The following is a 9,843-nucleotide window of genomic DNA, read 5'->3' as shown; positions in this document are numbered from 1 at the left end:
TATATATATATATATATATATATATATATATATATATATATATATATTTAAGGAGTACGATTTGACAATTTGATGTACACGTCATTGTAAAATAATCACCATGTTGAAGTTAATTAACATACCCATCACTCAGAGAGTTACCACTTTTTTGCATATGTATGGTAAGAATACTTGATACACCCTCTTAGCAAATTACAAGGAAGTATTGTTAACTATAGTCACATTGCTGTACACTAGATCTCCAGAATTTATTCATCTTGCATAACTGAAACTTTGTACCCCTTGAACAACATCTCCCCCATCTGTCCTTTTACCAGGATTTGGGGAGGATTAATACCTCCACCCCAGCACTGCCAACTTGTGATCTGTGGATCTCTGGGGTTCTGAAAGCTAGTAATTGGAGTTCTGCAAAAAGAGGGTTCTGTTGGGTAAGTAAGTTTGGGATGTCACATCCTATATTTCCCACTTGGGAACAATGAGAACATTTGAGAACATTTGAGAACATTTGAACATAATGAGAACATTTATGTATTTACAAATGTTAATTTTGCTAAACCCACTCAGGGTTTCCCAACCTAGTTTGGTCATGGAAACTTTTATTCCCAGAACACCACTGATATCTTAGAGGACACTCCTGCTCAGGAGAAAGCTCTTCAGTACCGCCTTTTTCACCTTCATGTCACATGCAAATGAGTAACAAATTGTTGTGACAGAGTGAGTAAGAAGAGAGATATGCAGACATCTTTCTGCGAGCAGTTCTTGGGAGTCGATAATGATGAGAGAATATAGTTTTGTGGAACAAACACTAGACTTACAGTCAGAAGACCCATGATTTAGTCCTGCTTCTGCCATATAACTAACTAATGCAATGTTGTTGGGTAAATCGCTTCACCTCTGAGCCTTAGTTTCCTCTCCTGCAAAGGAGACACATTGTAGGAGAACCATTCATTGTAACTGCTGACCAGTTTAGGAAGTTGTTGTGTAGCAGATTTAATTTTGATTTTAACTTTAAAGAGTATTCTTCCGGGTAGCTTTTGGGGCCCGTATTTTTTTTTTTTTTTAAGATTTTATTTATTTATTTGACAGAGAGAGAGAGAGACAGCGAGAGAGGGAACACAAGCAGGGGGAGTGGGAGAGGGAGAAGCAGGCTTCCCCCAGAGCAGGGAGCCCGATTCGGGGCTCAATCCCAGGACCCTGGGACCATGACCTGAGCTGGAGGCAGATGCTTAACTGACTGAGCCACCCACGCACCCCATTGGGGCCCATATTTTTTAAAAGTCCTCTTTCAGACGACTGGTGCCTTCAACTCCTAAGATGGAGGTATCTGATTTCTTTGACATGAAGCTGCAGGTCTCTCTAAGGCCCTAAAAGGCCAAAGAAGTATTTTGGAATGAATAATGGAAACAAATTGAGTCTGGGATATATTTATGTTAGCCTGAGTAGTAGGATAATACCTAGAGAAGTCCTAAGAAGTCTTACATTGAATGGGGGAAGATACAGGTCTATAATATTTATAAATAAGCAATCAATGAAATTTGAGATGACTTACTTGACCCTAGGGTAATTGGCTTATTTTTCTGATCAATTTCCAAAGATGGAGATAGGAGATAGAGAGTTGTACTGCAAAATTAATTTGTGGCTCAGCACTAACTTATATGACACAGCAACACAGGAGACATGGGTAGTAATCCCCTCCAGGGAGGTGTCCTCTCATCCTTATCTTTGAGAAAGACTCTCTTCTACTCTCCAACTCGGGAGGGAAAGATTCACTCCCAAACCTGTGCTCTGAAGGGAAGAAATTCTATGATGGTTTGCTGTATACTTGCAAAAATACTCTAGAGGGAACCAGATGGCTCCTGATTTTTTTTTCTTGTCATTGAATTATAAGTCTACTGAAATAACAGCTACAATGAAAAAAAATATTTGACTGGATATAAAAGGTAACTAAAACTGGATATAAAAGGCAAAATAACATAAATTTTAGTCTCTCTCTGCTTGAAATTTGATGTAATAAGCACTGATGACAATAAGTAGTTTGGCTCTAAAGAAGATAAGACTTTGCTTCCACTCTAAGTTAAATAAATATTACTTTAGTTATCTCTAAGTAATTGCTGGGCCACCGTAATACATTCAATGTGATATTTGCTAAGCAAGCATGCCTGTCATCTGGTTACTGAAAGACTGTATTTTTGCAACTTCATAGATACACATGGCCCAATAGCACTGAGATGTAGGGAACCGATATGAGCACGTGGATCAATTCCAAAGCAATCTGAGAGTTCAAGCCATTCATTTGTTTGCAACACAAAGTGTTCTCCACATGAGAAAACAATGAGTCTAACTTATCCGTCTCTTTCCTGTCCTGGTATCTTTAAAAATGTCCATCATGACAGGGTGCACAAGGGTTTACAATATGAAGCCAACTTTATTTTTTTTTTTATTTTTTTAAAGATTTATTTATTTATTTGAGAGAGAGAGCATGAGCAAGAGGGGCAGAGGACGAGAGAGAGAATCTCAAGCAGACTCCACACAGGGCTCCATCTCAGGACCCTCAGCTCATGACCTGAGCCAAAACCAAGAGTCGAATGCTTAACTGACTGAGCCCCCCAGGCGCCAACTTTAGAGACCAGGAAGATCATCTGTGTGCTGTTCGTGCCACATCCCACTTGGTTTCCTTGCCAGCAGCACTGGGCCTGGTCCGCAGAGAGCACACAGAAGAAGTATCTGGATAATATGGCTAAAGTCCATATGTGACTTTGGTAGTAGGGGGAAGAAGTTCCCAAACAGTTTTTTCATTAGGCCGCTCGCAAGCACCCCTCCCCCCAAACCAAAGGCAGAATTAGTGGCATTGACTACGGTGCCTAGCACATAGTAGGGGCTCAATAAATGTTTACTAAATACAATCATCTGGGAAGCCAGTGACTACTAATACAAAGGACTACTAGATGAGAGTTCATCTTAGTCTTTGTAGCTATTGTACTACATACATTGGACATAAGCCTCACACATAGTCCAGGCTTTCTCAGCCCTGGTACTATTAACATGTGGGGCTAAGAATTCTTTGTTGGGAGTGGGGAGTGGTACTGTCTTGTGCACTGTAGGAAGTTTAGCAGCATCCCTGGCCTCCACCCACTAGATGCCTGTAGTGTCCCTCCCCCCAGCAAAAATGTCTTCAGGCATTGCTATATGTCCCCTGGGAGGGTCCAGGGGGTGGCAAAATCACCCCTACTTGAGAACCACTTATTTAGTCTGTGTGTTCACAACATGTGCCAGAATTAGAAAGATTATATTCTCTCTTCTCTTTTTTTCTGAATCAACATTTTTTAAACATGATTTTATTTATTTTATTTTTTAAGTAAGCTTTACACCCAACACGGGGCTTGAACTCATGACTCTGAGTGAGTTCTACCGACTGAGCCAGCCAGGCACACATCTGAATCCATATTTCTTGATCTACATGATGGTATTTTATTCTCTTAATCTGATTTCACTTAATTTAGTTTTCTCTAAATGTTTTCATAATGCTAGGCAGAGGTGGAGGGGGTACTTTCTAGGTATATCCATATAAGTTAAAAAGACCTGTTTTCCCTTTAGGGAAGGGAAAATATGAAACGAGGAGAAAACATTCCATACAGGAATTGGACTAGTAGCTAATGAGGCTGTTTTGCAAAATGAGGTTGAGGTGGTTTTGGGCCCAGGGTAGACCGAAGTCCCTAAACTGCAACTGTGAGTCCAAAAAGAACTTTTGTATCTTAAAACACAGTACCCTCATCTGTTTGCTATGCATTCTTGTAATCTTAACAATAAAACTCCACTGTTATACAAAAGTATCCTTCTGTTTAGACTTTTTTTCTCCCTTGGCTTTAGTTTTATTTACTTCCTATTTATGTTAACAGTTTCAGGAAGATACCCAACATGCATGGACTCCAGGAACACGCTGTCTCCGTAACTCTTGTTCCTTCAGAATTACAGTAAGTAGTCCCACTAACCGAAGAAATCATTAGCCTTTAAACCTTGAGGATAGTGATGATGCCGTGTGTCTACTCTTCCTTAAAATTAAGAAAATTAAAACCTTAGAATTCCAGCTCAAACCCAGCCAGTGGACAACCTGCTTGAAAATGACTACACAACCATATCTAAGGGTGAGAAATAATTTATGACAAATAAAGCTCATGAAAAATTCTAATTTCATTCATGTTGCTACAAGTACACCTTCATGCTTTAAAAAAAATGTGGGCTGGTAACATTTTTCTACCTTACTTATAGCGTAGAGTTAAACGTGGGCTCTTACCTCTCCTCCGGTGCATGGAAAAGGATTGGAGTATCTCGAAGTGCAAATAGCTCCCTTCTTGATGACATCATCTTCCAGGCCAAACATAGCTGAGCAGTTAGTTGCAAAGTACTTGTAAGGCTTCCATGTCTTCCCAAAGTCCTGGGACCGGTCCAGCACCATGGCTGCTGGCCTGGGGGACTTGAACACCATAATTAGATGAGTGAAGTAGAATTCAGCTTCCAGGTCTAACTGGATCTTTTCTTTGTGCACATCCTCAGCAGACTGCCACCACGTGCGAGGAAACCTGAAGGATGAGTCCGCCATGGCGGCAGGCAAGTGAGCCAGGTGAGGCTGGGCAGCATGGCATTTGTCACATTTGGGCTGCCGACAAGTCAGATCAGCGTTCTCACTATAGAAGCAGTACAGGTCGGTGGCGTTCTGACCACAGGTGGTGTCTGCCCAGAGTTTTCTCCCTAAAGCCAAGTTTCCCATCCGAGGGTTGCAGGCTTTTTCACAGCGGGAACTCACTCCAACTACTCCACTCAGTCCTGGGAAAGGGAAAGCCTATGTTATTCAAGACAAACCCATCTGGAAAGCTCTTCTGTCTTCAGCAGTCAAGTTATCCCCAAAGAGCTTAAGACTTTCACTAAAGAGGACATTCTATCAAATTTGAGCATGAATACTGTTCTGCATTTATAGTGCATCTGTCTATACCACGGTGTGTGAGCATGCATTTCATGTCCAGATATACAATTCACATAAAGGGAGAGAAATTACTTCAGATAAAGGGTGAGAGGAAGGAAAATGGAAACACTGGGGGAGAGATAATGGGCCCAAACCTTTTAAGTACTTTGCTTTCTAAACATTCCCTGTATTTGAAATATACACGTTTGTTTTGAAGTCGTGACTTAAATAATCCCCCAAAACAATGATGTTTTTAAGATCACCCAATTTAGTCTTTCAAATATAATTTGAGTCCTTAGCATTATCTAAAGTGCTTATTAGAATGCATCAAGGAGGAAATGTTTTATTCTATTATATTTTTAATCCGAAAATGTGAGGGGACAAATTCCCTAGGAAAAGCAATATGAGATATTTAATCAATATACAGTGGGATCTCACTTAGGGAAGCAAAACTAGAGACCGCTGGAACTCAGAGGCATAATATCTGTTTTTAATATTGAGTAAATATAACTAAGAAAAAAACTCTCTAAACTGCCAAATGGCAGAAAAGCTTATTTGACATGCTCTCTGCCTCTTGAGTGCTTCTACCTATGACAGATTATATAGTAGTTGCCTGTTTGCTTAACAGGAGAATGTTTACAGTCTGGCAGCCACTAAGAGCACCTTTAAACATTATCTGTGAACTAAAACACCTTCTTAAAGAAACATGTGCTTCCACCCAAACAAAGGTCCAACAGACTTTAAGGTTTCAAAATTACTTAAAATGATAAACATTATCCACTTATTAACATGCTGACTACGTATTTTAATCCTTTAATTTGGGTTTGTCATGTTAATTATGAATACCTTAAGCAAAATCATCTATTGTAAAAGTTAAAACAGAGAAAGAAAGAAGGAAAAGGAAGTCAAACCCCAAATTCTGGCTAATTGAACGTTTCTGCTTCTTAAGGGAGAGCACCTCTGAACTGTTATCACCATGCTATTGGAGAAGCCAAATGACAGCTTAGACTAGAACAGAGATATTTCACATGCTGACTGACAATCACCAGCCCCACATAGCCTCTGCAACCAAGAGAAAGGGCTTCCTTAGGCATATATTTTTTTTAAATGTCAATTTCAGATGTGCATTATGCCTGGACTCTTGTTTGCCACTGTTCTGATTAACTGGAGCAACAGTTGCTTGTGGCCAGGATCACCCGAACACACAATGGGCTATGACTCACCTGCAAAGCATTTCGGGGAAAATCATATACTGCCCGTACAAGTATTTTTGACTTGAAACACTTGCCTTGTGATATTTATTTACAACCTCTTGATTGCTTGCCTGTTTTTGCCATAACATGGTTTGAAAAGGGAAAGGTTTAATAAAGTTCACTCTGTGGTTGGGGGAGCATGCATAAATGCAGGCAGGGGTGCATCCCTAAGAAGAATTAAGGTAAAATCTTAGACCTCTAATGGCTCCTTGGGGAAAGTACTGAATCATTTTAAATGCCTCCGAAGTAGTAAGTACAGAAAAGATTGGGGAGCCAGATAAATAATTGGTGGGCAAAATACTTGGGAGATCCCTTAAGAAGTAACTATCCAAGTATAGGAAGGATGTTCCTGAGCCTGCCTAGTTTGGGGTGAAGATTCTAAAACTTTGCTTTACTGTGTGCCAGCGTCCCTGAGGGCAGAGTGGAAGAAGCCGAAGGGAAGGTACGGTGCGCCAATGCTCTCTGTCCACCAGTCCGTCCCTCCAGCCCACACTCCCCTTTCTAGAGCAAACGAGAAACGTTTGAGAGATTGGATGGCTGAAGAGTCCCTCACTTTCTTTCCCCTTCACACCCTGAGCTGCACTTACACCTAACTGGAAACCAGGTGACCCGCAAGGGGGAGGGAGAGGAACAGAAGGGGGGCTCCCGAATTTAGAAACGGCGCGCTAGGAACGGGTGGCCAAGGACAGCCCAGGAAAGCCCGGCTGGGAGTAGGAGGGAGAGAGCCTCTGACGACGCCTCTGCCGGTCGTCCAGTTACCGAGACAGGGAGCAGACCCGCCTCCGACCTCCCACGGAGCCTCAGCCAGGGTACCAATTCCCTAGGGGCGGCCAGCCAGCTTGTGCAACCCACGGTGATCACCTATCGTCCCAGCCCGGGGTCTCACTGCATTCCAGCCACTGCCGCGGTGAAAGGGCACACACCCCGCCCAGGTGTCCCTACCTGGTTCCTTCGTGCCCAGTATGAGGTCGGGGACTAGGGCGATCGCTCTCCACGAGAGAGCAGCCGCGGCCCACGCGCGCCCAGGGTCGCTGGGCCATCCCTCCCCATCATTCCTCAGGCCATGAAGTGCCGGGGGATGGCGAGCTTCGTCCTTTGTTCCCTCACAAAGTGGAAAGGCAGTTTTTTACAAGCCCAAACCGAGAAAGAAACCAAGGTCGTGGTATCTCCGGCAGGACGCACCCCGGATATCGGGTTATCCAAGGGCATGTGTATCGCAGTTGCAAAAAAATCAATAGTATTTTAAACGGCAGAGACCCGGGGGAAAGAGGCGGAACATGGCCACTCATTTCATCCTCGGGAGCAGAGCTTGGCGCTCGCAGCCCGCTCTCCCCTGCACCCCCGAGTCCCGAGGTGGGGAACAGAAAGCGCGAGGGAAAGGGGGTGGGGGCCCAGCAGCGTCACCACCCACCTGCGGCCACCGCCGAGCAGCCCCATAGCAGCAGCAGCCGCGCGCAGCTCCCCATGGCCGGGACGAGCCGGGAGGACCCGGGCCGGGCGGGTGCGCGAGGGAGCTGAGCCCTCTCGGTTGTGGGATGAAGCGCCAACAGTCCTCAGGAAGAACTGGGGCTCTTTATTTCTTCCCCCTCCTGGGGCGCCAGGCTCGGTCAGTGGGCGCCGGCTGCCGGGAGCCGCGGGCCGGGGCCGCGCCGGGCGGTGGGGTGACCCTCGCGCACCGGCCTGGAGGGGCCCGGGCACCTCGGGGGCGACGGGAGCCCCCGGACCATAGCCGGCCTGGCCGCGCAGCCCCTGCGGAGCGGTCCCGCGGGCTCCTCCGCCGCTAGCCCCGGGCTCGGCGCCCGCAGCGGCCGCTGAACTTTGCGAGACCTTTCACTTCCCGGCCGCCGCCGCCGCCGCTGCCTCCTGGGCGTCCTCCTCCGCTTTTACCACCTCCTCTCGCTGCCGCGTCTCGGTCCCGTCCTTCTCCATGGGCAGTTCCATGGGATGCATTTTTATTGCACCGACACCGCGGCGCTCCGGTGCCAGCCCTCCTCCCCTTGCACCTCCACCCCTTCCTCCTGCCCGCCCCCCGCGCTCGCTTGACAGCCGGGGCGGTGCAGCCTGCGCAGCCGGGTAGCCGCCGCCGCCGCCGCCGCCGCCGAGGCGCCTGGGGAGGGGTCTCCTGGCCCCACGGGCCGCCCCCGAAGCCTCGCTACCAGCTCGTTCCGCCCGCCTTAGCGCCCGCGGGTACGGGTCACGTCGGCCCCCAGCTTCCCTCGTGCCCCTCCCGGCGCTTGCCCTGCGTCTCCCTGCGTGACCCCCCTGGTGCCCTCCAGCACCCACAGGCCTCTTCTGGGAAGCAGTCTCCCATCTTCTCCCGGAACATTCCAGAGAGCAGTTGACTCCCTCTTGATCAGGTCAGGGCATGCCAAGGGGCTTAAAAAACCGCGAAACAGGCTAGCACCTACTTCCCATATCCCCCAGCAAAACAAACCCTCCCCTCCACTCCCCATCTCCGCCACCCCTTCTCCCGGAGTCTCACGGTCCAGGAAAGGAACCCCAACACAGCTCCGGGTCGTGGGCTTTGGAAAGCGCACGAACTGCCAAGTGGCCTTCGCGGCTTCTCCGCTGCTTTGGTGGGGGAGGGGTGCGGGGGAGGGCATCCGGGCTAAACAATCAATGCTTACCTTATCCGAGGTGTATCCATTTTGATGTAAAAGGTCTTCCCTAATTCAAACTCAAGGTGCTAAAAGGAAAGGGTCACAGGATTGGCTAATGGGCAGTGTAAAACATCCTTGTCTAGAGGCAGGGGCATGACAAAGAGAACTTGGTCTTTCCAGGCACTCTCACTCCATATAGAATGTGTTGTGCTATGAAACAAAAATGTTGTGAAATAAGTTACGGGGGGCAATTTAATAGCAACCAGAAGCAGCTAATTGTGGATAGGATTGCTCAGGACTTCTGCTTATGGAAGGAGATTAAATAGCACTTGAGTCTGGGACATCTGCAAGTTCCATGAAAATATAATTCTAAGCACACATCCAGGAGGATAGGCAAAAGTTAAGTAGAAGGCTGTATTGCCATGTTCATTTTGTGCCTTTGAATATTTCCCAGAAAATTAACTACATTACAGATACCATTCAGTTGTGTGTTACTGATGATGGCAATTCAGAGTTTAGGGTCTCAAGTTCACATTTTTCATGACTCACCTGGGGATATATAAGAAGTTTGTGTCTCCCAAGAAGAACTGGGATGAAGTCCGCTTCATCCATTTGGGAGATATTAAAATTATTCCTCTGGCCAATACTGAGGAGTGGCAAAAGGTACGGGACAGCAGTTTTTATAACACTTTAGGAAATAAACCCTTTGAGTTTTCAAATATTGGCAGTGTTGGGGTTTTCTTCATATCTTATGGATATGCTCCCATCGAGTCACTAAAACACCTCTCCAAATTATTCTTTTTACCAAATAATAGATAGGAAATTATAATAGCATGGCACCGATATTAACCTAATGGCCAAAGCAAATTAAAGAAAGAGCACATTTATTATTAACCTCTGAGTCTGCTGTATTGAGGCAGAACTATTCCATTTCTCATTACAGATTTCAGAAACATTTACTATCTGTGCCAATCCTGCCTGGATAAGATACTTCCTTGATTGCTCTATAACTGGTTGTTTCTTTAACAAGACA

At 45.8% G+C, this 9,843-nt stretch overlaps 1 protein-coding gene across 3 annotated transcripts in view; it reads right to left on the bottom strand.

The window, feature by feature from the left end:
• NTN4 (netrin 4) overlaps window positions 1-7,831 on the bottom strand; it is a 115,832-nt gene extending 108,001 nt beyond the window's left edge. For 2 of the 3 annotated variants that reach the window (XM_021687534.1, XM_021687535.1), the window contains exons 1-2: window positions 7,622-7,831; window positions 4,292-4,821 (exon numbers count right to left, since the gene is read on the bottom strand). In XM_021687534.1, coding sequence (XP_021543209.1) covers window positions 4,292-4,821; window positions 7,622-7,676 — 585 coding nt within the window. In that variant the 5' untranslated portion in view covers window positions 7,677-7,831. Of the gene's footprint in view, window positions 1-4,291; window positions 4,822-7,621 lie in introns of those variants that run through there. The other variant, XM_021687533.2, reaches the window with a different exon arrangement.
• Window positions 7,832-9,843: the final 2,012 nt, after the last annotated feature.

This window comes from Neomonachus schauinslandi, chromosome 5, assembly GCF_002201575.2.
Source record: "Neomonachus schauinslandi chromosome 5, ASM220157v2, whole genome shotgun sequence".
In the NCBI taxonomy this organism is placed as follows: domain Eukaryota; kingdom Metazoa; phylum Chordata; class Mammalia; order Carnivora; family Phocidae; genus Neomonachus; species Neomonachus schauinslandi.
The sequence above is the reverse complement of the archived record's forward strand: the minus strand, read 5'-3'. Positions and strand labels throughout refer to the sequence as shown.